The 27,826-nt window shown below is 42.8% G+C and overlaps 1 protein-coding gene across 2 annotated transcripts; it reads right to left on the bottom strand.

Annotated features, from left to right (window-relative positions):
* Positions 1–18: 18 nt before the first annotated feature.
* utp20 (UTP20 small subunit processome component) lies at positions 19–25,262 on the bottom strand. Of its 2 annotated transcripts, none has more exons than XM_044185546.1 (61): positions 25,062–25,262; positions 24,685–24,765; positions 24,501–24,567; positions 24,229–24,361; positions 23,893–24,081; positions 23,673–23,754; positions 23,355–23,492; positions 22,928–23,083; positions 22,661–22,813; positions 22,405–22,539; positions 22,207–22,284; positions 21,919–22,097; positions 21,586–21,744; positions 21,037–21,125; positions 20,214–20,319; positions 19,733–19,883; positions 19,456–19,518; positions 19,191–19,358; positions 18,808–18,884; positions 18,412–18,491; positions 18,007–18,262; positions 17,665–17,850; positions 16,852–16,942; positions 16,491–16,576; positions 15,755–15,880; positions 14,598–14,764; positions 13,625–13,833; positions 12,623–12,766; positions 12,433–12,512; positions 12,053–12,288; positions 11,756–11,900; positions 11,541–11,628; positions 11,009–11,152; positions 10,294–10,347; positions 9,935–10,087; positions 9,663–9,818; positions 9,390–9,530; positions 9,149–9,286; positions 8,873–9,012; positions 8,614–8,696; positions 8,134–8,462; positions 7,894–8,033; positions 7,356–7,512; positions 6,879–6,977; positions 6,523–6,690; positions 5,188–5,354; positions 4,922–5,069; positions 4,710–4,826; positions 4,371–4,541; positions 3,988–4,119; positions 3,701–3,811; positions 3,429–3,578; positions 2,941–3,123; positions 2,611–2,742; positions 2,385–2,517; positions 2,104–2,288; positions 1,929–2,000; positions 1,544–1,819; positions 1,101–1,227; positions 816–961; positions 19–723 (listed from the first exon to the last, which is right to left on the bottom strand). In XM_044185546.1, exons 1-61 carry the CDS (start codon positions 25,110–25,112, stop codon positions 568–570), a joined length of 8,457 nt encoding a protein of 2,818 aa, XP_044041481.1. In that variant the 5' UTR covers positions 25,113–25,262; the 3' UTR covers positions 19–567. The 2 variants fall into 2 exon arrangements, with proteins under 2 accessions (XP_044041481.1, XP_044041482.1); XM_044185547.1 differs by having other exon boundaries at positions 21,586–21,741.
* Positions 25,263–27,826: the final 2,564 nt, after the last annotated feature.

The following is a 27,826-nucleotide window of genomic DNA, read 5'->3' as shown; positions in this document are numbered from 1 at the left end:
GATACCAGAAGACAGATGATAGGTACAAATGTCAGATATTTTTTAATTACAAAAAGTTGTACACTTACCCATGCAGTTCACGGGATATAAATCTGAGGATAATTCTACACTTTTCTCGCAGCAGGAAAACAACAAACAAAAACAGTTCAGCTTTGATCTGCAATTTATATGAATTGTCATTAGCAATACAGAGACATCCTGCTGTGTAACAGCTGTTACATGATGTCTCGGGGTATTATTTTATTTCGCATGGTTAGATGGGGTTTTCACAACATCCTTGTTTCTCACATGCTCGAGGCAAACCACCAGAGAGAAACATGCTTTCTGTCTTTTCTGGCACAATGTGATGTTTACTTGATCAGCTGACATTAACTGAAATAGTAAAAGTCATTACGTAACATCATGAAGAGAGACTTGTGGAATCTGCAGCCAGGTAGCCCACAAGATCCTGGACGTGTCCAGCTAATGCCTGCCTGCTCAGTCAAAGGAGTCACTTTCCTGGGTCGACTGGCCAGCTTTCATTCCCACCTAGCGTCCTTGATAACCAGATTTAGCCACATACATGGCTCACTGCACCATGGCCAGATCTTTGAGCGCATGGCTCCGGTGCTTCTTGGCTTTATATCCAGGCCGAAGGAACTCGATCTTCCTCTTCTTTGCTTCGATTTTGTTCTTGTGCTTCTTGAGTTTCTTCTTGGCTGCGATGTCTGGGTTAGCCACCGCCTGGCAAAACAGATGACAAACATAAATTAATTGCTAGGAATGAAGTTGTTGCTCTTGAGTTTGTGTGTATGTGCTTTGGTGTCCCATCATACCTGCATGGCTCTGTGTCGTTTGCGTGCCACTCGCCTCTGTGAAAACTCCTTCTGGACAGCAGAGAAGGCCAAAGAGAATCTCTCCAGCCCCACATGTCTCTTCAGCAGCTCTATCAGCTCCTGCGCCAGGTTCTTCAGTGTGGGATCTGGACATAGACAGAGGGCGGGGTTCAGTGGGATCACTATTGACTTTTGTAGGAAGTCTGAGGTGTATTTCACACATGACAAGTCAGACCCTGGACAAAGAGTTTTTCAGGCTTTTTAAGACAGGTTAAGAGCAGTTACCTTGGTCTGCATAGGTGCTGTCCAGCTCCCTGTACAGAGGAGTGATGATAGTAGTCAGATAGGGGCCGATTCGTTCCTTCCCCAGGTCCATGGCTATCGCTCCCAGGAACTTAAACACACACGTTCTCTGTGGGAGAGAGTGGAGGGAAAGAAAATGATTATCTTACAACTTTGACAATGAAAAGACTGATGTAATTCAATGGTAATTGTGGACTTGGGAAATAATTATTGCATCTGCTAGAAAATGTACCCTTAAAAATTATTTTAATCTCTATATTTTCAATGTGATAAATACATTTTGGCACCCTGCTGAGATTTAAGAGGTCAGTCAAGGCTCATTAGTTTACAATCACTGGACGAGGCGTCTGAATAATTAGATACTGCTGAACTGTGGGTAGTCAACCAGAGAACTGGACATGTAACTCTTTATTTTCTGTGTGTACCTTCAGGGGAACTTTGGGAGAGTACGCTGCCTCCCTCTTGGCCATCAGCGACAGCTTCTTCATCAACCACAGCAGGGAAGGAGGCCGATCATCCTTGTCATCTTCCTCCTCTTCTTCCTCCTCTTCCTTTTCTTTCTCTTCCCTCTCCTCTTCATCTTCCTCCTCCCTCTGCTCCTCCTCCTCCTCCTCTTTCGCTTCCTCCTGAGGGGAAGCGACGTCAGACTCGGGGGAAATGAGGTAGATCACCTTGCCGACGAACAGCAGGTTCTTGATCACCTGCGGGGCGGAACGGAACATGCCTGTCAATCAAATCTTGTGCGTGATTTTGAATTTAGCTTTGACTAAAATGTGTTTTAGATACAGTGTTGTGGTGGAGTTTGGGCACCTGCTCTCCTGACGCCGTGTCTAGGAACTTGGACTGTAGCTGATTGCAGAAAGACAACGCCAACTCTCTCATCTAAATGTCAGAAAGAAGGCAGAAAAAAGAGAACATTTGTTCAAACAAGTAAGATGCAGTAATTAGATCACCGCAGAAGAAAGCGAGTGTTCCATGGCCTCACCTTCTTGTCCAGTCTGTTGGTGATGAAGGCTGTGGCTGCCGACTGAGGTGAAGCATCTCCTCCCTCTCCTCTCCACACAGCCACCAGCTGCTCCGCCTGATGGGCTGCAAACAGCTGACCAAAAAGCTGTGAGGCGGTCAGCCACACCCAGCAGTGAGGGTACCGCAGGTGGGCTTCAATGTGACCTGCAGGAGTACATGTAAAAAAACAAAACTGAGTATGTGTGTGGAATGTGTGTGTGTATGTAAGTGATAGAGAGGTGGTGTGTGTCGGTCCTTTACCCCAGATACGACATAGTGTGTCATGAGGCTTGCTGAGCTCCAGCAGGCCGCAGTGTTTGCTCAGTTTGGTGATGAGAGTCAGAAAACTGAACAACAGCCTGTCTGCTCCTTTCTCATCCTGCTCCTCTTCGATCTGAAAGACAGGCAGAGTTAAGATGCTTTCTTTTCCTCTGATTTTTTTTTTTAATCATTTGTGGACAAAGATGGTGCGAATGTGTCGCCTCACATCTTCAAAGTTGTCGGGGTTTATCTCTCTCTCCAGCAGAGGCAGCAGGTCGTCCAGGCGACGTGCAAACTTCTCGTCGTCCACCTCTACAAACAGACCACAAATCTGAGCCCCGAGACGCCGCAGGCTGGCCTGGGAGGGCAGGCGGTAAAGGTCAGAGGTGTAAATAAATCTTATTCAAGATTATTTAAGACACTGAAACATACCAAAGTCACCACAAGTACTGTAGAGCGCACAAAAATGAAACAAATATTACAAAATGACAAAAAAAGCAGCTGATTTGAATTCACTTTTGGGTAAAACTGTATCCCTAGAAGTGTGTGAGTCTACCTTTTCTGCATTAAGCCAGGTGTTGACGAGGGAGAACAGGGTGTTCTGGTGGTTCAAGTCTAGCTGGGCCAGCAGGGCCTTGATGGCCATGGCAGCCATTTTCTTACAGCGTGCTGAATCATCGTTGACCATGACCAGGGCTAGCGGGGCGAAGAACAGGCTGCTGTGCTGCAACAGCAGGTTCTGAGCGGAAAAATAAAAACACAATCTGGTATGACTATTATGTGGTTGCCTTTGTTTGGGCTATGATAATGTATGCAAAGTCATAAATCAGCATTGGTTAAATGTGTTGGCTTTAATGTTGAAGCTAGTGGTCTGGGTTTATCACAACATTGAGATTTTTGAGAGTGTTGGACTGGTGATTATGGATTACAGTATATGCGTGTACCCTGGGTGAAAGAATAACAATATGATGCTGTCAGATGCACGCATTCTGGTTTTTTTTGTCCACTTTTTGTACATGCAGACTTGAGAGGAAATGTACTCACCTGAGGGAAAGTCTGGAAGATGAAGGCCAGCATCTCCAGCACAGACTCCCTGCCTGTGTCATGCTCGTAGTGCAGCTGGGCCACCACAAAGTCCAGGTGCTCTCTCAGCCTTCTCCCCAGTGGGTAGTCCAGCAGGTATTTTAGATAGATCTGCAAAACACAAAACAACAAACACTGGCTGAGCACAAGATTTTTAGAACATTTCTGTCATTCAGTCTACAGCAGAGAGGAAAAATGTGGCTTGTCTTTTCTTTTTTTTTATGTGCGAGTACCTGTCGACAGTGGATTCTGATCATAGCGTTGCTGCCGGTGACAGACAGCTTGGCCACTTTTTTCAACAACTCCTCCATCTCTGGAACAATTAGCTTCCTGGACAGAATCGCCTGGAGGAGACAGATACGCATGTAAACACATAGAGCTCAGGTTATTTTTCCTGAAAGAATTTGTCATGAAGCTTTAAAGATTTTTTTTTTTTTTTTTACATTTTTCAACTTTGGATTTGTCCTGCACATCAAAATCACAGCACCACGAACACTCAGCTCAACATTTGATTGGTTACCTTCAGCAGGCCGAAGGCGGTGGCCTGGCGAGACTGGTCGTAGATGTCCTCCTCAGCATATCCCAGCAGCACCTGCAGTTGTGTCTCTGAGATCTTGTTGCTTTTGACATTTTTAACCAGTATGGTGATGGCCTGAGAGACAGACAGAATAAACATCATAAATCAATGCAGCAGTTTTATCTTCATTTTTTATTATATTTCTTCAATCCAGGGTGGCCCATGACATTGCATGACTTTTCATTATTTTAGTTGGAGCACTTCCACAACCTAAAAATGTAATTTAATTCCTCGTCTTTCCTTTTCAAAGTCTAATAATATTCCAGAAAGCTGCCAGAACATAAAACACTTCCTGTTCTCATATGAGTATTTATTATTTGTGGTACCTTGAAGCAGTTCTGGACCAGGTTGTAGTTCTCCCCGCGGGCGGCTCCGGCCTTGGAGTAATCCTTCAACAGGACAAAGAGCTGCTTGGTCAGCTGGCCTGCATTCTGTTCCACTCCTGGCAGAGGGAACTTCAACAGCCAAGTGAACGCCACCAGAGCCTCTGTGATCACCTGGGAGGGAGGAGAGACAGAAGAAGAGGGTGAAGGTGGAGGAAGAGTGGAGGGAGTTCAAGTTATAATATCCATTTGAATTACTTGAGAGATCAGAATGGGTTTGATCAACCGATGCTCAAAATTGGGGTGATAAAAGGTACCCATGACCACATAAAATGCTAGTACCTTGACATGCATGGAGTTGAGGCAGTCGAGCAGCAGCGGTATAAAAGGATCCAGCATCTCCAGAGCCGAGGCCTCAGACGACGTCACTTTGGATTTCTTCAGACTCAGGTGGAGCAGCTGAGAAATAGACGGACACACATGATGGCAAACACTTCAGAGACACTTCTGCTTTAGATGAACTTTTTTAGACACACATCAAATTCAATGTGCACCTTGAGGCCAGCGTCCACCAGGATGTGCATGTTGGTTCGGCTGCTGACCGGAGCTTTCTGACCCCCTCTCTTAGGAGTTGGAGGCAGGAGCAGGCAGCTGGGAGGGGCCAGTCTGGGGTCTGGGGGAGGCCGAGCTGAGGCTTTCTCTCTACAAATACATACACATGGAAATAAGCATCAAAGTGATTTACTGTATTTTGATGTGAGCTTGTGTGTGTGTGTGTGTGTGTGTGTGTGTGTGTGTGTGTGTGTGTGTGTGTTTGTACCGGTCTCTCTTGGTGAGCAGCGGCAGACTCTGGCTGATCAGGCCGTGGCACAGCAGTAAGATATCCTTGGAAGTCATGCCCCCGTTGACAAGCAGACCCAGGACCAGTCGCCGCAGCACAGCACCCACCCGGTTACACACCTTCAGACTGGATGAAGTCTCCAGGATCTGAGAGGAGGGGAAATGAAAAACAGAAAAAAGAAGACAGAGTGAGGAGAAGTCAAGTATTATACACGTTAAAATGGAATTGAAACAGTCTGTACTTCTATGACTTTATATTTTAAAACGTTGTGGTCCTTGATGAAGAAAAGGGACATGCACTTGAAGATGAAGATAGAAGCTTGGTGTCTGTGAACTTCCAAGTACCGTTAGCTAGCTAACTTTGCAATGTTAGCTTGCCAGCTAAATGCTTTGGCTAAAAGAGCAGTTACAAGAGTTCATACAGTGATTTTACAGCAATATGCAGTGCATACTGTATGTGGATGATTAACATTACATGCACCGGCTAGTGTAGTTAGTTTAATTTTGAAAGTTAGCTTTTGCTAGGTAGTAGCGTGCTGAAAAGCTGGTGCTCAATGTGTTGAGCTACCTGTGTTTTCAGTTAGTTTAAGCTAGCTAGCCACACAGTCCTCTCAGTTGTTCCGCTGATGAAACTTATTGGAGGAAGTAAACATGTAAAGCTTTATATTTCTTTTTACACTCCATTTTAATTATTTAACTAACAATATTATTTATTGACGAATTCAGTTATAGTTTGGACTTGTCTGATCATTCTTTACTACATTTTGTCAGTTTCAGACACACATCGATTTCAATGTGCACCTTGAGGCCAGCGTCCACCAGGACGTGCATGTTGGTTCGGCTAAAGCTTTATATTTCTTTTTACACTCCATTTTAATTATTCATTATTTTCTTTTCTTTTACTACCAAATATGATCATTATACTGGGGGTTAGTTAAATGCCTGTTTCTTTTTCCAAAACTACGGGATGTTGAATTGAGAGAACTGCTTTTGAACAAAGTGAAAAGTGGCCTGTATTGAATAAGTCAAATTCATGATTTCTGGAAAGAGACATTGCTGTTGAGTTTTTCAAATACATTTTTTGGTGCTTTGAGCACCACAAGCCGAGTGCCATATTGTCCCATTATATTCAAGAAAGGCAGACATCTCTACGGCCGATATCTCCAAAACTCGGCAACTCACACCAAAACAATCTATATGGATAAATAGCACTACAGGTAAGAGGAAAACTATGTATTTTTGATTTGGGGGTGAACTGTTCCTTTAAGGATGTGTTTTTATATTTTTCACATCAAATCCAACCCCCTCCCCTCACCTCCTTCAGTGGCAATATGAACTTGGTGACGCTTTCCTTGCTGCAAAACTGGGCCAGCAGCTCGTAGGAGTCCATGCTCTTGCTGTGTCGAGCCTCCATCAGCTTGGAGACGATCCCCTTCACCTCCTTCTCCTCAGCCACAGCCCCGAACAGCTCGTTGTTGAAGATCTGACAGGGAAGAGGGGAGATTGGTGAGAAAGAGAAACGTAAAGGATGACTATGTCCAGAAAAACACAAATGCAGAATAAACATCAAAAACATTATATGAATCAGATGTTAACTGAATGACTGCTAAGCCATCTTTGTTATACGACATACTGGAGTCTATGTGGGTTTGTGGTGTGAAACGTTCTTACATCAATGAGCATGTTCATGCATGGGTCCAGGTCACCACTCTTCAGGGTTGGACTGAGGACTGACAGCAACTGGTATACTGTGAATGTCAGCACGTGGACCTGGAGAGAGAAGTGCACAAAGAGAGAAACAGACAGACATATTAGAATTTTCAAAGACAATGGTGACACATCTCTTCACAACAACCATTTATAAAATGTTAGTAAAATATTCCCTATTTGTCTCTTACTTTGTTAAGGATGTTAAGGATTATTTGGTTTATACAATTAATTTACACAACACATTGTGTATTGTAATGAGTCAACATTTTATCATGATGTCAATAATGACAATACATGATAGTGTTGAATTACTGTCAAGCCTTAGCTGCATTACACATGTGTGAGCCTGCACACACAAGCAAATACTTGTACGTTCTTAAATGTGTATTTGTAACTGTTTGCGTGCTTGCACGGTTGCGTCCCTGTGTGCGCTCCTACCTGGTAGCCCTTGACCAGGACCCCCTGCATCTCTTTGAGCAGATACTGCAGGTACCTGTAGCCTAAAGTCTCGATGATCTTCACCAGAGTTCCCCTCGCCACGTCACGGATCTCCTGGAAACGGTTCCTCAGCAGCACACACACCTTGATCAGGATCCTGGATGACACAGAAATATTTAAAACAGACAAAACACACACATATCACTAAAATGTTGAAACAAAAACAAACACTACACCAGCATCTTAAGTGGTCCCATATATAAGTTGTGAGCTCAAACATGTACAATGCAAGATCACTAGAGGAACTTAAAAAAAGTTCAATGTAGAATTTATTGTCATTCTCTCCATATACAATATTCGAAAAGAAAGTGTGTTCAAAACAAGTGCAAGTACAAAGAAACAAGTACAAAGACAGTGAAGTGTCTGTGAAGTGTTTCTAAACAACACTCTTTTTCTTCACCACAAATTTTGGAAACACATCCACCATCCAGTGTGCATGCATACACACACACACACACACACACACACAGCAGCATACCCAGGCAGGTTGGCCTCCATGATGTGTTGAGGCAGAGTCTGCATCACTTTGACCATGGCGAAGGCTATCGGTATCCTCACCACCTCCTCATCCTTCACATCCTTCGACTTCACTGCCTTGTGCTCGTCGTCACGCTTCACCTAGACGACACACACGCACTTCCACTATTATATTGCTGTTAAGAGTTTGTCAGAACAGATTAAGACTATGTGTATGTGTATGTGTATGTGCGCATCGTACCTTTGCAGTGAGACACTTGTGCAGGCGAGGCAGCACGCTGTTATTAACAGTCTGGTGGATGGCACTGATCAGAGACTCCAGCTCCTCTTTGCTCTGCGGCAGCCCGCTGGCCACTGCGGTGGGCTTAGGAGCTGCTGGCCCCTTGGCTCCAGTGGTGGCTGCGTCCTTAGAGACGACATCCTTTTCTCCGTTAGTGGTGTCTGTTTCCATGGGAACGTCAGATGGAGCAGTCTTACTGTCTACCTCCATTGCCTCCTCATCATCACTTGCGTCTGATTCGTCGGCTGCAGCTTGCTCCTCATCATCTGCGTCAACCGCAACACTCCCAGCTTGATAAAAGATATGTTTGATTTTATCAATTTGAAATTCGACACATTATCTCACATTATCTCATTTATCAGACTTTGTTTGTTTGAAAGAATTTAAACTACTTTAAATGACCAAACAAATACAGAATTTTAAATGTGGTTAGTGACTCACCCTCTCTGGCCTTGGCAGCCTCCATTTCTCTGCTGAGGGTCTGATGGTCAAAGTGAAAAGCCTCCAGGACTGTGACCAGCAAACTGGAGTTAGGGAGGTGCAACACAGAAAAGAGAAGACTCTTAGTACAGAGTTCACAAAATTCTTCAATAAATCATGTTAAAGTAAGTATCATGAATTAAAATAAAAAGGTCATTAAAAAGCAACGCAATGATTAGAAAACATTTATAATCACACACGGAGACACAGACAACCCTACCTGACAGCCAGTTTCTGTTCAGCCTGCGCTGTCTGCAGGATGTGGACGAAGTGTTTCAGGTAGTACAGGTACTTGGACCAGGTCAGCCTGCGACACACCGCGCCCACCACCTCCACCGACGCCGATATCATGTTCTCGTGCTGCAGTACGTGAGGAGAGGAGGGGTCAGACACACAAACAAATAAACACAACACGTGTATTTTTCTCTTTTTTGAATGTATTTTCAAATGAAACTGTTCGGATTCATGCAAGTGTGTGTGTGTGTGCACGAGTCACCTTGAGCATCTTTTCATCTAGTAGGGCGGTCATGGCGTACGGCATGATGTAATTCTGAAGAGAACGAGGTGTCATCACCACCTGGCCCTCGGTCAGCTGCTTGGCCAACTTCCTCAGGGCACGGCCCCGACGGTGGATCTAAACAGAAAGAAAAAAAACCCCACGTTAGTTTGTGTACAACAGTCAGATAAAAAGGGATGAAAGGAGATAAAGGAGTGAGTTTTCATGGTTTCTCTCTTACCTGGATGTGCTTCATGTGCTCAAAGAAGTCAGACTCGAGGTCATTGTAGTCAGTGAGCTGTACCAGGTCTCTGAACTCTTTCTTGGAGGGAAAGGTCTTCACCAGGCAGGCCAGTACGGTGGTGTAGTCGTGCTGCACACTCTGGTAGAGTGAAGCGGGAGCGTAGAGGAAGAGAGAGAAGAGACCACATTTTTAAACTTACTTCATACTGAGTGACTTTAGCGGTTTCATATTTAGAGCATTACTCTTGATATAGCTGGTGTGTGTTCCTACCTCTGTCTTGCTGCGAAGCCCCTTGTGGACAGCGTCCAGCATGGTGTGTTGTACGATGTCCTTGTAGATCTGTTCTCCAGCCCCGACCGCTGCCAGCTGGGTGATCACTGCAGACAGACACATGGTGGCATTGTCTGCCAGCGACATGTCGCCAATCTGCATCAAAGGAGGGAGGGAGTGTGAAAGGAGGGAAGGGTCAAACAGATAATGAAAATCTTCTTAGGCTGTAGCTATTAGTTTAGACAGCATATCTGTATCATATATCTGCTTACCTCATAGGTGTGGAAGCAGTTGTGTATGATGGTGCTGATGTAATCCAGGTCCAGAGTCGTCATATCTTTGACTCGCCTGGTGGCGTCTTGGAAAGCCGTCAGACGCACGTCAAAGTAGATCTCATCCAAGTGTCGGCTGTCAAATGCGTTAAGCTGGAGAGGAAACAATGAGTGTTTTCTTACTGCTTGTAATATTGTGAAGCAGGTGTTAAGTTTCGATAGGGTTGATAGGTGAGAGATTACTGTCGGAACCTCTTGAGGAGTTAGATAAATAATTCAAGAAAACATCTCCATGTTGTTCCAGGTAAATGTGTAAATAATAATATAATATTTCATGTGAATTTAACAAATGATCTTACCTTTGTTGCTAAATCTGTGATGTACGTGAGCGAGGGCTCCAGATCTGACAGAGTCTGAAAGCAGAACAGCACACACAGATTAAGAGCGAGGAAGATTCATTTAAAAAAAACAACAACAAAAAAAACCGCGCTAAGTCTTGGTTTTATTATGTGGAATCGTTATTTAGGCCGACAACCACATTTTAATAATTTAAGTCAAATATGAGCTTTATATCAACAGCATGGGTCATCTCCTATTAGTAATATTCAGCATAATCAAGAACATTTTTATTGTCCATATGTAAACATCATTTACAGCAACTTTGAATTGGCAGAGGTAGTCTATCAGCATTTACTTTTGTCCTGAATGCTATGCATCTTGTCGAGGTTAGTCATGAATTTTATGGTCTGCGATAGCTTGATTTCCTTGTCAACATGCTAAATAGTTTGTGTAAACATAGATATTTAACTTAATTTGAAAATCCAATAAAAATAACAGTGCATCTTTTTGGTTAAACCAGTGTAAAGACATACTGTAACACCAACAGGAAGTGATGTAGTGGAAATACACACTGCTTACTGTATATGGATTCATACACTCATGTCATGGATCAGGCTACTACCATAAGTGAGATTTCACCTGTTCAGTACATTGTAACTAACTACACATTTATGTCTTAAATTATAAATACTGTACACCTGTAAACATAATATTTTGTTCAGTTCACTGCTGTACCTGGAAGACATTAGTGAGGGCCTGCCTGGGCAGCTTGTTGTGGATGATGGAGAAGAGTTTGCTGAGCGGCCGCAGGAAGGCGGAGGGTTGCACACACTGTCGCAGCAGGTTCTGCACTGTGGCCAGGATGTCGATTTCTGTCTCCTGAAATGAACACACAGTAAGGTCATCCATGGGCAGCATGGAGACGTACAAACACCTCTAACTTGGAGGAACAACATTTGTTGACCCGAGTTGAGCCTCCCAGGCACGCATGCTTCTCTGGATGCCTGCAAATCCCATCTCATTCACTAGAATTCACTGTAGGACCAAAATCCCTGACCCTAACGTTAAGCATTCATAACTTAAATAATTTAATTGGTAGAGATAGTTGGAGGTGGTACACACAGCCTTGGAGGCTCTGTTCAAGGCAGTAAGAGCTTGATTTTTCATAAAATATTTGATTGCTATGAAATCTATCTTATTTGAGCTCTTTGGACCATTACAGTTTTTTTTTTTTATAAAACAGACAAATAATAGCAGTTAGTCTTACTTGAGGATTGTTGGCTTTCTGGAGGTAGGGCAGCAACAGGCTGATGAGCACCGAGCTCTGCTCCTTGTCGCTCACAAATCGACTCACCCTGACAGAGGAAAGAAGTCAAACATTCAAAAAAGAAAACTCCATACAGGTTATTCTTAAGCGAGAAAACACATCTTACATACAGTGAAACAGAAAGAAACGTGAATGTGAACTAATAAAACACTAACTTGGAGAGGATGTTGAGCTCTTTGGCCACCTGTGCCCTGAACTTCTTCTTCTTGAGTCTGTCGGTGTTGCGTACGACTCCGCTGAGGTACTGCAGCAGGGTGGATATGTGAGGCAGCAGCAGTCTGGAGCCCTGAGTTAATGAGTCTGGAGGAGGTACAACAACAGGCACATTTAACTTTGTCCAGCAGCAACAATTAGCCTGACATTGGAATTAGAAGATATATGTATTATAACGCATATTTTAAGTCAGAGAATTTGATATTTTAATCTTTTTATTAAAGGCAAACTCTGCTAACCTGCAGTGACAAGAGCGCCCTCTTTAGGCTGCGGGAACACACAGCCGTTCACACTCAGCTCTGCCTCAGTCTCTGTGGCAACAAAGTCTTCGGTCGTTGCTAGGGACTCAGCTATGTCCATTACCATGGCGATGGTCACTGGGGAAGCATTCTTGGCTGAGAGGAGGGCGAAGACGTTAAGGAGGACATCACACTCCGGCTGGTTTGGCCTCTGCTTGGCCAAGAGGGGGAAGTACCTGAGACAGACAGATAAAAAAATCTTTGTACTTCCTTTAACTCACTCTGGATAAAAACTATTATAAATTGGTGAAGATGTTCTGGTTGACAGATGAGCGATGTGATGGGAATAAGGCAGATGGAGAAGAGAGGCAGACTCTCACCTGGCATTTTTGCACCACACATGGATGAGTTTCAGCAGAGGGGTGGGGGAGTAAGGGCTCTCTGTGGGGAGACGACACACCTGCACAGAAAGAAATGTAAACTCCTAGGTGAACCAGAAACGTATGGACAAAGAAAACAAAAACAATTAAAATCCACATACAAACACAAAAGTGTGTTTGCAACACGTACCTGGGGCCAGACCACAGCCTGAAAGACAGCATCCAGCTCATCCTGGCTGAAGCTGTAGGAGTCGAAGCCGTCAAAGAAGTCCTGGATCCTCAGGATGCCGAGTCGCCTCAGGTTCTTCAGAGGACTGATGCAACCTCCACGCAGCTGCAGACAATAGGGGAAGAACTCAACACTGAGAAATCAGGCCACAGAGTTCTTTTAGGATGTTTGCATCTCTAAATGCAGGGGATTTTGTTATATAGTGTTGTAACAAAGTGAAGGTATTTACTGGCTTTTGTTGATGTTATTTTTTTCACTTGTTATTCAGATGTGTTGTTTACATTTGTAATATCAGGTGGCACTGCAGTAAGTAACAATTTAATCTCCAATTATCGGTGATTTTAAATGCTTTAGTGTTTGCCACAGACAAATTTATTATGTATCATGTGGGCTGCTTGTAGACACATTATACAAAGACACAGACAGCACAGTTTTTGATTCACTGAGGAACTTTCTTGGAAGCAGTGTCCTTATATTGTTACTGAAGAATTAACCTGTCAAACATTAGACAGAAACAGAAGTTATAGGAACACTTTGGCAAGGACAAACCTGAACAGGTAAACACTGGAAAAAAAACTGTGGTAACACTGTGATTTGATTTCAGTAATAATCTTATTTTGCTGCTACTCACTTTAGTTAAAAAAAAACTACACCTGTAGTGCACAGTGAAGAAGTGTACACACACTCCTCCTTGGGCTCACAATGGCACATTGCAGCTTAAAAGTCAATCACACGCTCTGTACATTTTGGAGTATTTTTTTTAGGTAAGAATACTTTAAATAACACAGTAATACAGCAGCTGTATCTGATCAGCTTCAACCAATTCAATTTGGTACTTCTGAGATGCTCTCAAGTTGTCTTCATAATTTATACTGTATAAGAAAGAATTCAGGAATCTCATCATTAGAAATATGTTTAAGAAACAAGCACTGAAATGATCTTATCGATCCCTATCCTGATTACCTGGTCCCTGTTGTCCAGGACGGTGGACACAGAGGCGGTGACACACAGCAGGATCTGCAGCACCTTGGGCAGGTAGATGTGGATGAGGTGGCCCAGTTTCTGGATCACCACATTGATGATGTTCAGCAGGCTGTGCTGGCGGCCCAGCGGCAGAACGGCACCCACGTCTGTCTCAGCTACTGCTTTCTCTACTGCTGCCAGGCAGGAGCCTGAGGACACAGACAGAGGAAAAGATGCTACTGTTAAACTGCTGTTTTCTTTTCTTTTTGTTTTTTTTTGTTTTTTTTTTACATCTGAAGCTCAGGGGAGCATTAGTTCAAGAGAGGCTTGTGTAATTCCTGTGTACTGTGCTGCATATGATTATTAGAATCATTCAAGCCTACTGACCCCTCAGGAGTGCAGTCTATCTGGAGGTTGCTGCCAGTGGATGGAAGAAACAACTAAAATAAATTCTATAAAATGGCTGAAATAAAGACAAATACCCATTACAGGTTACCCAGGCAAAAAAAAGTTTTAAAATCGCTAATTTTGTTTGGTTTCCCACCAAAAACCCCAAATATGAAATTTATTGTGATGTAAAATCAGGCAAAACCTCACATCTTTAAAACTTTGGCAGATATTAGGTGTTTTTTCGTAATATATTACCGTAATGATTAATTATGAAAAAAAAAAATGTTGTCAAACAATGCCTAGAAAGAGCAGCTTTTAAGTTCACACAATGTACCAAGACCCCAAGTGGCTCTACCAGTTAGAAGAACTTGGAAATACACTTCTCAAACATAATTTTCAGTGCTAATGAGCCGCCCACATAAAAAAAACAAAAATTAAATTTATGTTGATTAGGGTTGAAACTCAACTAGTAAACTAAAAATGTAGTACAGGATCCAATTCTTTTCCTGTAACTTCTTATGCAAGGTGTTTTTCTTCAGTAGAAAAACAAATCTTTCATTTTCTACCATAAAACGTGTCCTACCTTGGCTGTGATGGCAGACGGGCTCCAGCAGCAGGTCGATGAATATTCCCAGCTCCTCAGCCTGGCAACCTGCCAGGAAGCGCAGAATAATGGAGGACCGGGAGGCCGCGCTCGCCTTCCCCTGAAACTTACTGCCTGCTTTACTGCGCAGACGGCCAAACAGGATCCTGTGTCATAAACAGCAAACACAGGGCTGGTGACTGAGAGATCAAATCAAAGTGTTAGTTACATCTGGTAAAGCTGACTTTGTACAGGGAAAATAGAAAAATAATCAAAACGGCCTCCTGAATTTTTTTAATACAAAAAAGATACAGAAATGGGAGCTTGGGGGCAAAGTAATTAAAAACCAGGTAGTAAAAAATTACTCCCATAATTAGAAGTATCCTTTTATTATTTCAATAATATTGAAATGAATTATGTATGAACGCGTCTACTGTTCCCACAGTGCATCTCGGGCCATTTCTGAAGCTTTCTAAAGGAGTAGAAAATGTTGGCAGCAGAAGAAAAGGCTGATTCCATCCAAACCGTCATGCAAAAAGTCAACAATGGAAGTGTGAGAGACAGGCTGGCTGGGTGTGGAGAAGCACATTCCTCTTTTTTAAAAGCCTGCTGCTTTCCAGCAGATGCAAAGCAGTGTAACGACGAACTGTCGTATTAGCTAATATGTAACCCATGGGTGTTGTTTTATAGTTCAATAAAAAAAACTACCAAAATGAGCAAAGTGGTTCTTGGCAAGTTCAAGGAATAGTTTGGAAAATACGCTTATTCACTTTCTTACCGCGAGCTAAAGTTGAAGACTGATATCACTCACCTATCAGTCTGTTAAATATGAAGCCAGGTGATGTTAGCTTAGCTTAGTATAATGACTGGAAACAGTTTGACAGCTAGCCTGGCTGTCTAGAGGTAAAAAAATAAAATAAAATCCTTTATGAGGTGCTGGCAAGCAAATTCATTTAACTTTGGACAGAGCCAGGCTAGCTGCCCCCCCAATTCCAGTCTTCATGCTAAGCTATGCTAACTGGACAGACCTGGGCGGTATCCTCTCGGGAAGGAAGCAAATAAAAGTATTTCCCAAAATGCCAAATTATTCCTTTAGGGCAGCTAACATAAAATTCCGAAAAAACATACTCTGCAACACACACACACACAGACAGTACCTCATGAGCAGTGGAATGAGTCTGGCTCTATGTGAAACATCAACCACTCCTGTCTCCTCAGAAATGTTGAAATGGACAATCTCCTCTTTGAAGTGTTTGTCATCCAGTAGCCTCTCAAGATTCTCCCTGAACAAACACAAGCACACACAAACACAAAAAAGGTCAAAACATTGGAAAACAGAGGATCACCCCTGCAGCTTGTTGTGGTTGCACATAATGGAGCCTCATAATGTAGCTATATGTATCTAATAACCAGTTAATAACCAATATCAACTGAATGTGAAAGGCCATGTTTTACATCCTAAGATATGGATTGATGAACAGCATACAAAGAAAAATTAAAATGCATGAAGGAACAAATCTGAATCACAGGGTCTGTTCACTGCTGTCCTGAAACCAGGTCAGTGTGACAGCCTGATCCTGAACAAAGAGTCATACACAAGCATCTGTAATGCAAAACTTCCTCTGAAATACACATCTGTCTGCAGGTACACTGGAGGAAGCGTAAACGGATAGTTTGATAACAGACAACAGAGGGCATGATGTCAGGCAGAGTCAGCACTGAGATGGAAGTTAACATTCCTCCGCCTGTAACCATAGAGGGTGGAGGACGAGAGCTCTGATTCCTATCGAAGATGCTCACAATGACCCCATTGAGGAGAAAGAAAGATTAGAAGTATTACAGTAAATTTGTTTTCCAATCCATCTATTAAGGTGGTTAAGGTAGCTTTCTTACTTGTATGGTACTATGTTGGGGTCTTTGTATGCGAGAACACATTCCAGTGCCACTCGCTGAATCTGCTGGTCCTGATGGCAGAGCAACTGAAAACAGAGAGAAATATATCATGCTGGTTTGATGCCTTAGAAAATACTCTTAATATATTAAAACAAACAGAAAAGAGTGTCAACATATATTCAAACATCTTGGTGTTCACAGCAAAACTGTGATATTTAGGGGAAAATACACAGACGTGTTCAATTATCAACTCTGATGTTGCTATTGCTTTAAGACAAGGTGTGTGTGTGTGTGTGTGTGTGCGTGCGTGTGTGTGTGTGTGTGTGTGTGTGTGTGTGTGTGTGTGAGGTTTTAGGATTACCTGGTAATACAGCTCACTGAGGCTGCTCTCCAGGTAGAGAGAGCGAGGGTTGGTGAATTTGGCGAATACCTTCAGATGGGCAACCAGTTGTCTGTAAGAAAAAAATCCCACACAGGGTTCAATTATACTTCCAGACTATACACCAGCAGTACAGGTACACTGTTCGTAAAGAAACAACCAAACCTCCTGTGCATCCCTGCATCATACTTGTAAAGCTTATAATGTTAAGGGCCAGGTATTAAACCTAAGTACTTTTTTGGTATGAAATGTGTCTGTAACTATAGTATCGAGAACCATCAAGGTACCAAAAGCTGGCATCAGTCTTGATTCAAATCAAAATTTTGCCAATTTCAGACTATTTATTTGGGCAAAGCTCTTGAACAACTGCTTATGTTTAGACAACATTTATGATAAGTTTGGCTTCTTTTATTGAATTAAAAAAAAGGGTTTTGTAGAAAAACTTGATTATATACCTCAAAGTGAGGTATCAAAAAAAGTATTACTTTGGTATCGGGCCCGAAACCCAAGTATTGTATCAACAGTATTATTAAAAGTAGTATTAAAAACTTCAAAGATTACCAGCCCTAATGAGGTTCAGTTTCTGTTGACATATTTACCATTTTATTTATTTTGATGTAACAATACAATTACCTTAAGAAAAATAGGAAGCCTGTTTGAGTGCATGAAGGGAGGGTAACAAGACTGCTTCACTCAAGTTAAACTGGACCCCATCGTTAATTTGTGTAATAGTTGTTAATGATGACTATCGCAAGGCAAGTTGAAACAACATTCAGTGCGATTCTGACGTCTTACTTGGCAGCAGCTCTCCTCGGAAGTGCCTTCCTCTGTTGTCTGCCTCCGTCCTCGGCCTCCTGCTCCTCTTCCTCTCTCTCCTCCTCTTCCTCCACAGCCATCCCAGACTCCTCTAGGGCAGCATCAGTCCTCTTCCTCAAGTCCTGAGTAGGTGCCACCAGCAGGTCGGCGGGGTAAAACTCATTCCTGACGACAATTTAAAAAAAAAAAACAACAAAAAAACATCAGGACTAGATACTTGCACTCTGATGGCACCGATTTACCCATTACAAAATATCGGGAAATGATCAATCAGGCAAACATTTTGTCCAAAATATACCTAAAAACACTGTAAACACTAACCTGATGAACCTGAGCAGCAGAGGGCTCAGTTCTCGGCTGCGTGGTTCCACTCTGTCGGGAAACTGGGCCATGGAGCGCCACAGCAGGCTGCGGAAGTTGGGGAAGTCCTTCCTCTCGTTGGGGTCAGAGGTCGACTTCAGCTGCTCTAGGAACAGCACCCCTATGTCTCCGCTTCCAATGACGTCACAGCCCGGCTCGTCCTGGAGACCCAACTCTTCCTCTTCATCATCCTCGTCACTCTCCTGCAGTTCTTTTTCTGTGACATGCAGAGAGGAAGATCTACGTTGTCACATTTCCTTTGCAAACCTGTGGGTCCCAGCGTGTAAATCCTGACACTCAACAAAGAACATGTAACTCGTGACAATATGATGCACCAGAATCCTGCAGGACAGCAGGCAGCCTTACCAGCCAGCCCTGCCACCATCTCCAGATGTTCATGGAAGACCCTCCAGAAGTCCTTGTTGTCCATCCCTCTGGCATGGCTCCTGTGAGGAGAAAAGAGACTCTTTTATGTATCCAGCGGACACCTCAACATGTGGAACATCTGTAATATCTATTCAGGCAATTCAGACAAAGTTCTGTATTTTTACCAGTAAGGCCTGTTAACATTGTTAGCATTCCTCATTTAAAATCAGTGTATTCAAAGGTACAGTAAAATGCCAACAATCCATGGTACTGCTCATGTTTAGAAATGTTCACCTTATATGAAAAGTGCACTGCTGACAAAAAAGTAAATGACTCAATGAATCAAAATATGAAATTCCAGACTAATTAAATTTTGCAGGATTGTTTTATACTCACACAAGAAGGTCGATGACTGCATCCCACAGTGGCCTGAAATTGACGAACAGCATTGCGATGAGGTAACGCAGAGGCACCTGAAGGAAAACGATGTGTTTACGTTAAACATTTCTACCACTTGTATACCACTGAAACACCTCTGCTGTTATATCTACATTTGTACACACGGGGTAGTAGCTATACTAGCATGAATATAATGCAATGCAACAGTCTGGTAGTAGGAAAGTCTTATTTTTAGTTTACTAACAGTATGACACATTCAAATCTCTGCTGCAGATGTCGGCCAACTTTAAACAACATATCAGAAATCACATCACAAGAATAAACTATCGATATCATAGTGTTGCTGTTTTCTACACCAGCCTGGAGTGCTTCCTCTGTACCTGCTGGAAGGTGGCGGGCGGCCCCTGCGGCAGACTGCGCTGCACCAGGTCGTGTCTCAGCTTCCGGAGGTGGAGCAGCTTGTCTCTGTAGTCCTGTACTGAAGCCGGCACCAGCTCAGCCTGCAGGCACACTGCGAACACCGGCTGCACCTCCACATTCTCCTCACCCTGGACAGAGGCGCAGACACCCACACAAATAAGTACATGAGCTTATTGTTTCCTATATTTGACTGAGTTTGATGAGAATCTGGGCTGACAGTCGTACCTCGGCCTGCGGAAGGAGCTCTGCCTCAAACTGAGAGAGAATCCTCAGAGTCAGCAGGCGGATCTGAGAGAGAGAACAATTAATTGGTGGAATTGTTGGTAAAATATGTAAACATGTTCATATTATTTCTCAGATATTCTATGAAGCTCTTGATCAAATGTCTCCTTAACACCCAGGTAGAAATGCAGGTTTAATGACAAATGCAAACTCTGTGTTTAGCTGATCTTTTCTAAATAACGAGGGATCGCTCCTGCTGCTGCTGTGACTGCAGACATACCTTGGAGATGTTGGAGGACAGGTTGGCGTGCAGTATCTGGAAGAGCTCCAGCAGTGCACTGTGGGATAGGTGCTCTGAAACCCCGCTGAGTGACAGGCGGGTGTAGTACAGGTCTCCTAGCAGCAGGGCAGACAGGTCTGTGGGAAACTTCCTGTAACCACAACGGTAAGAAGTTAAAGCCTTTAGTGGAAGTTAGAAAGGTGTTTACTCTCTGATGCGATGCATGGAGACTCCTCATGACATTCAGCAACAAAAACAGATGTTTTTCACCTAAGACATGAGCGATGGATGTGTTTTAAGTTGTTCTGTTTATCCAGTCTCCTCTTTATTTGTTGTGAGATGAACTGACACATCGATTATTTAGATTAAAAAAAAAGACAGCAACATGGATGCAAATGCCACCAGTGTATGTATATTTTCCAAATGTCTGTGTGACAGTTACACACGTGCAAAAACACACACACACATGCGCAGCACTTACCGTAGGATTGAGTTGATCTTGTCCACAGTGAGCAGTGAGAGAAGCTGGGCGGAGCCGTCCAGAGTGAGGAGGCAGCTCAGGGCTTGTCTGGCTACAAACAGACCAGCTGGAGGGTGGAGAAGCGGTGACGGGACAGAGTGGGCTTCAGTCAGTCTCGAGAAAACAGCGAAACTTCATGCACCATTTAAAATCTATTTTCACACTTGTTTGGGTAGACTCCAAAGAGAAACAGACTTCAGGGGACTTCTTTGGAGGAATTACAGCCTTTCCTCTATTTAAACACTGTTGAGGATCATACTGTATGGAGAAATTAAATACATGTTTTTGTTTGTGGTTATATTTTCAAAAATCTCTGCTTGGTGTTCGTGATTAACTCAATCAAAGGATCACGGTGCTCACTGGCTCGATTGTTCCATTTAAACAATTAGGAACATCAGTTTCATCTCTCTTTTTGGGGGATGGGGGCACTTTTAAAGTGTAAATTACGGAGCTCCAACTGATTATTTTTATTCCATTCTATTCTATTCTTCTTGATTAGTCATTTAGCTGATAAAATGTCGAACACATTTAAGTGTACATTAAGATCCAGCAGACCAAATGCCTTCAAATAGCTTAAAGCTGCGGATGAACTATCTGAAAACCCAAACCCATTCAATTTATAATATGAAGTTAAAAGAAAATCTTTGAGTTTGAAAAGCTGTTACCATATCAATCCTAGTAAATCACAAACGTTTTAGTTGCTATTAACATTGTGCTATTTATGCTTCAGACGCTTTTCGTACACAGTGATTAAAAGAAAAAAAGAACACAAGAAATCACAAACCTTTTCCCAGTTTCTCCGTCTCGATCTCGCACAGGAGGTGGTTTAAGAAAGCAGTCACAGCGGAAACGACGCTAGCAGGAGCAATAGGCCTGAAGAAAATGTAAAGAAACGGAAATACAGCAGATCAGTCTAATCAGCGATGCATGCATGCAAGTGAGTGTGCGATGAAGGAAGTGAGGAAGCGAGTGTCACCTTTTCACACTCAAGGCTCCTGTTGTAATATCAGATTATCGTTCTCTGACCTTCCATATCCAAATCTATTTTGTTAACATTGTTTTTAATGAGGCAAACCACTCTTAACCACCAACTAATGCAATTACTATGAGACCCAAGTTGGAGAATAGATTTAGCTATCTTTTTAAAATTCCCTGAGAAAATTTCACTTTCCCAAAGTATATATCAACTTCCCTGCCTCTTCCTCTTCCTGTCCTGAATACAGCTCTCAACAAAGAAACTCTGTGGAGCCCTGAGGACTGTAACAGTGCATATGTGTGTGTGTGTGTGTGTGTGTGTGTGTGTGTGTGTGTGTGTGTGTGTGTGTGTGTTTACCTGAGATGTGGCAGAAGCACCAGGGCGGCCCAAGGCAGTGACAGGTCAGTGATAGCCTGGTTCTGCTCCTCAGGAAATGTGATCAGCGACAGCACCAGCTCTGGCACAGCAGGCTGCTCTGATGTTGTACTGCTGGCCTGATTGCTGCTAAACACTCTGCTGGAGGAGAAAAACACATTTACCTCCTGGAAAACAATACAGTAACATTTAAACACACCAGAGGATTTAGAATAACTGCATGAATGAGACAACCCAAGGCTTATTATTCCGGCTGTTTTTAAAGTTACCCAGAATTTAACCGATGAAAATAAAACATCTGATGTAGTATCTCACCCTGTGGTCTGTCCGGTGAAGAGCAGAGGGTAGGTTTCAAAAGCCATGGAGCCATCTGTGGAGGGTGCGGCTTTGGCGAGGATCAGACTGACCAGCACATCCAGGCCACAGTGGCGAGACAGGGGATCGCCGCAGCTGAACAACCCGGCGGTGAAGCGCAACAGGCTGGGGAGGAAGAGCTGGAGGAGAGGGAGGGGAGAGAAGAGTTAGTGTCAGGGAGTCGTGGAGAGAAAAAGAGAACCAGAAACAGAGGAGAGTACTGGATACATCACTCTAGTTACGATTTACCTGTTCAAACTGTTCCATGGTGAACATCTCCTTGGTGAACTCGAGTATCAGATCTTGCCCCATTGTGCTGCCAAACACCTTGTGAAGAAGACAGAGAGTCACATGTATACACACAAACCAACATCCAGCACATGTACAAAACTCTCAAACATACAGATGCGATCTCGTTCTTTTTTCCTGTTTAACACAAACGCACACCTTATGGACCGTCTCCTGGATGAGTGCTTTGGGCAGGGTGATGTTCTCCCCGAGGAGCAGAGAGGAGGTGATCTGGAGGAGCAGACGGGAGCAAGAAGCTGACAGAGACGAGCTCCGAATCAGCCGCAACACCGTCTGTAGGCACGAGAAAACGAGATGATGATGAAAACAGTAAAAAGACACACCATTTTGACTTTAAGGGGAAATAAGGCTTTTGTATGCAACTAAATCTCACAGATTAGCGTTCTCCTCCTACCTGGCAGACAGCCTCCGGCTTGGTGACCTTGGCTCCGTCCCTGTGGGACACCAGGGTGTGGACAATGAACAGCAGCCTCTCCAGCTGCTCTGTTGCCTGGTCCGCCTCTTCTCCTTTTGCCTCCATGACACCCAGGACCTCCACCACACTGACCTGTACATGGGGACACACCACCATCAGACACAAGGCAGGGAAGAGGGGGAAAAAATCCTTGGAGGGCGGAGAAAGGATGCAAGTCGGACATCTTGCTGTGTGCATCTAGCCCACCTGTAAGGACTCCCACAAAACCAAGAAGTGTTCTGTGTCAACGTGATCGGCTGCAGCCTGGGCCGTGTGATCCAGAGCGTCCCTGACAGTGTCCCATGGCAGAGGGACTCCTGGATTGGTTGAGGGTCCGAGCTTACGCAAAGCTATTGGGAGAGCCTGGAGAGATGGGTGAAGAGACGCAGAAAACTCAGAACTACTGTGTCTATTATTACATGGTTTTACATTTCAGAAACAGACTTCTCTTTTACAGAATGCTGCATCACATTAAATCATACCGGCTAGAATTCTGGGTGATTTTAAACTCTGCTTAAATGGCAACACTTCACCTTGTGCTAAACAACTTTTAAATGAGAACTGTCCAACACAGCGCGGGGATTCCGCGAAGCGTCAGTGTTTAGTGCGTGCACTCCTTGGAAATGAAACTCACATTTGCAGCGCAGGAGTGAAACATGTTTCGGACTCCTTTGCACATCTCAAACAGCAGCTGGCCTGCCCCCTCTGCCTTGTCGGGGTGCTGCTGCAGATCTGAGAACACGTGACTCAGCAGGGCATCAAGATCTGGAACCTGTGTGACACAACGAGACATCGTTTTATCATGAAAACAACTGAACACACTAAAACACAAAAATGCTGAATACTGACGCTGAATTACTGTGTAACACTATAATACTCAATACAACTTAAAGGCACAATAACGTAAGGTACAAGCTCATGTCTGACATCTGCTCACATGCAAATAGCTCACCTTTCTCATCAAAAAAGAGAAGCTCTCTGCGGCAAACTTGCGGATGTGCTCTTTCTTGTGTGCCAACAGTGTGCTGTATAAACTGTGGGGTGAAAAGAGGTGTTCATTTCCACCCACAAGTGATCTCTTCACCTGCCCCTCCAAGAACACATCAACACAATGGAAAAATACATTCACCTGTAAAGCATCCACAGGAGTTTGACTCCATCTTATTTCTCACCTGTAGATGTTGGTCATGTCCCTCACCATGAGCCTCCACAGGTACTTGTAGAGGTAGGAGAGGCAGGTGAAAGCCCACTCCAGGACCTCTGTGTCCTTGGTGTCCAGCAGCGAGGTGATCAGAATGAAGAAGTCGGGGAAGTGGGGGTAGAAGTCAGTCTGCAGGTCTCTGGCCAGCTGCACCACTAGGCTGGAGGAAGATGAAGAAGAGAGGAGAGACACATCTTGAGTTAATTACTGGAGATGCACGTAAACTACAGCTAGTACATCACCTAGTAATTCAACTTTTTTTTTTCTTCATCTGGCAAACACACGCAAAACAATAGAGACAACTTACTCCAGCAGTGGCTGGTAGGCCAGACTGTTCTTGACAGTCAGGTGCGTTTTCAGACTCTCCACTATCGACTTCTGATGGAAAACCAGCATGTTGAATGACTGGCTCTTGTTGGAAACCTCTTTCAAAAATGTAGCTGTGGAGGACAGGCATTCATTTTACATTGGCTTCAAACACACAGCATCTTTCCTCAGGTTTGGCAGCAGATAAGTAACACGTCACTTACTACAAGGTGACAATACAGCAAATGATGTGGTATTTTCATATATACATACTGAAATGCTCTGTCAAGTTGAGGTCTTTCCATTTTGTCAGACCTTCAGAGAAGTATGTTTCTACTTCCTGCATAGGGAGCAAAAAAAGTCATTACCAATCAGATGCAGACCATAGACACACAGAGAAGCTCATTGTATAAACGAGAGGAACGATTGTGTTGCCAATGTCGCTGACTGTACAAACCTCTGCATAAGATCCAGTCCTGTCAATGCGATGGATGACATCGATGTTGACATTGGCAAGTCTTTCAGCAAAAGTGAGAAACTGAAAGAGACATGTTAGAAGGGTTTATAACCTGCTAGGGCTGGGAAACAACGAAGCTAGCAATGCTATTGTAGTAATGGAACTATTAGGGACTTAAGTTAAATGCCATCTTTTCCATAATTTATTAGACTGTGCTCTCTGAGTGAATTAGTAATCTCTCTACTTGCTTGGACATAACCTGCATATAAAATATCTGTTTAACAAACGGTTACTATACTAGTACAGTTGTGTTTTTATCTCCATATACCCCTGCGTCTTTACTAGCATCATGCTGCAATAAGTTTCTGGACTCTCACCCTGTAGGTGTTCTCAGATTTGTGATACGAAGACTTGGATTTAATCTTCATCTTTGCCTTGTTGCTTGATATGAGAGTAATTGTATTCCAAAGATCGTCGTGCGGTTGAAATGATTCATGAAAACTACAATGTATTTCTTCTCTTGGCTACAACTGTTTACACACACGCCGACACCAGGGCGCAGCCATGCTGAACAAAGCATTATGGGATTTTTTTTTACTCCGCGTGGTGGGCGAAGAGAAGCGAAGAGGCGACGGAGAAATCTTGCCTTCACTTCCGCCTTCGTTTGAGGCTTCGCGCCTCCCTGCTTCCGACTCCGTTTATATTTGTTCCAAAAAATGTAAATAACCACGGATCATGTAAGAGCTTGGAGCTAAGCGTACCATGTTTAGATAAGGTAAAAAATATATTTTATATTTATATTTGATATCGTTTTTTTCAGTTTTTTACCGACATGTCAGAGCAGAAAACAGGTGTAAAGTTAGCAAATAACATTAATTATTGCTGACTGCATTACATTTAGGTGTTCCTGGGCCCTGTGTTGTGCACCTTGAAGTGTGCTAAAATGTCAGTAAGTGAATTTGGTCCATCAATTAGAAAATAAGAAGTAATTTTAGACCATGCCTTACACATAATTGTTCTCTGTTTCATACACCGGTGCAATATACTCTGTTTTCAGTTTAATTTATTGCAATAACCACCGTCTCATAATAATCTTAATAAGCTACACTTAACTGGACACTACATGCACTATTACTTATTACTTATATTTACATTGTATTATTATACCGTACATACTTATCATCAACTGGTAAATCCACTTTGTACTTTACACTTATTTTAATTTTATGCTTATATCCATTTTGTACTTAATTCATCTTGCCTGTATTATAGTGTATTATATTTTGATTTGCTTAGAACTTTTATTCCTGTGCTTTGATGTGATAGTGAGCAGCTGTAACAAAAGAGTTTCCCCTTGGGGATCAATAAAGTATTTCTGATTCTGATTCTGATAAGGGGAAAAGGATTTTAGTACTCAATATCAGCCAAATTGACTGCAAAATTAAGTAAACTGTTTTCCGGAGTGCAGCTATGAGTTGGGGTTGGACCAGTACGTTTTTAAGAAGGTTGACACATATGCATCTGGATGAAAGCACTCAGTATTTTGTGCTGATATTCAGCATGTTCAAATCTGATCATCTGAGGTTAAAAGTGTCACGCCTCATAGTTTCATTCTTGTCAGAACAAAACACCAATGAAACAGCATTAAAACCAGTTTGGGACATTAATCTTTTTTGAGTGAGGGTCGTCTATCATACATCTATCTTATAGAAAGTCGAAACAACTAACACATCAGGCTGAATTTCAGCCTCCATACCAGATTTTCACCTGCACTGAAATTAATTTCCACCCACCTGGATGTTTGGCAGTAAAAGTCACTCGAATCTTGCCCTGCTCAAGGTGAGTCCGTTATCCTTTACTACAAAATATGATGGATAGAATTTCAACCATCAGTGGTAATCATTATTCAATAATGATTTAATGATAAATTCATTTTCATAGATAACTTGACTTATTTATGTGGTGTTTTACTTTTGAATTTTTATTAAAAGAAAAACTATGCTTAAACTTGTTCTTCATTGTGAAACGCCATGTCCTTGGTTTATAACATATTTTCTCTGAGTACATATGCTATACACCCCCTTACAGATTTATGTCCTTCAATCTGGTGCTCAGCAGGTTAGTTTGCCCCGAGATCTTCTAGTAAAAAAAGTTTTATTGCAACACAGCAGGCTGATTGTTTTCTTACTACCTTTCGTAAATCTTTACTGGAAGTTTACACACTCACAGACAGACACACCCTCACACCTGTTTGGTAGTGTTGTACATGACGCAGGGCCTCCGTGGCCAAAACATCATCTGTGATAATTCACATCATACAGCCTGGGACAAGGACTACTCAGAAGCTGACCATGGTAGTAACAAAATGTGGTGCTCCTATGTACGCTAAACAAAGACGGAAAAACCTTACAATGGCTACTTGTGGTCTTTTACAACATGCTGGATTTTTTTTTTTTGGCAGACTGAATGGCACCAAACCCAGGCTGGCACTTTGGAAAGCTCCAGTAAAGAGAGCCATTTCTAGAGGAGTTAGGCAAGGCACTAGTAACACCTCATACAGAGGCAACACATACCTAAACAAAAAAATGAATGACACTTTGCATGTTATCTATGTGTCAGAAAATGTAAATTAAAAAAAAATCAATCATGTTATGTTACTAATATAAAGAAAATGTATATGAGGTATTTCTGTCTTGAATAATGCTGATTGCTGTGGGTCCCAGGTAACTTTGATCCAGCAAAAAATTATTAATAATTACAAAAGTGAACACTACACAAGGACTAAAACACCCCAGGTCTGTAGAAAAGACTAATTGTTTGATAGGATTCTGATAGATTGCAGCCCGGCTGCAGCTATTCACCACAAAATGACTTCTAAATCCAGAAAATCCATTCTCACAACCTTTCAAACCTTTTCCCCCATTCGCTAAATTTTTAATAAAACCATAGTTTAGTGATGCCTCCCCTCTCTGCCTGCATTGCTAAATTGTTGAAATTTCAGAGGTTATCAGTGCTTACTACACACATTTCATATGTTCAGTGAATAACACCTACAGGGAAAATTGTGCACGGCAGTTAAAAATGAAAGAGTAACAGCAAATGAACAAAATTTGGTCAGTTAGTACAAACCTGTGCAGGGATG

The sequence above is a fragment of the Siniperca chuatsi genome, linkage group LG23 (genome assembly GCF_020085105.1).
Source record: "Siniperca chuatsi isolate FFG_IHB_CAS linkage group LG23, ASM2008510v1, whole genome shotgun sequence".
Lineage (NCBI taxonomy): Eukaryota > Metazoa > Chordata > Actinopteri > Centrarchiformes > Sinipercidae > Siniperca > Siniperca chuatsi.
This window is presented reverse-complemented; position numbering and strand designations above follow the sequence as displayed.

Excerpts from the sequence above, each read along its gene's own strand:
- utp20 (XM_044185546.1), bottom strand. The coding sequence starts at position 25,112 with ATGAAGATTAAATCCAAGTCTTCGTATCACAAATCTGAGAACACCTAC. Across the intron at positions 23,493-23,672 it reads TCTCTTTTTTGATGAGAAAG|GTTCCAGATCTTGATGCCCT; the intron begins GTGAGCTATTTG and ends TGTGTCACACAG. Across the intron at positions 15,881-16,490 it reads CCCAACATAGTACCATACAA|GGAGAATCTTGAGAGGCTAC; the intron begins GTAAGAAAGCTA and ends GTGTTTGTTCAG.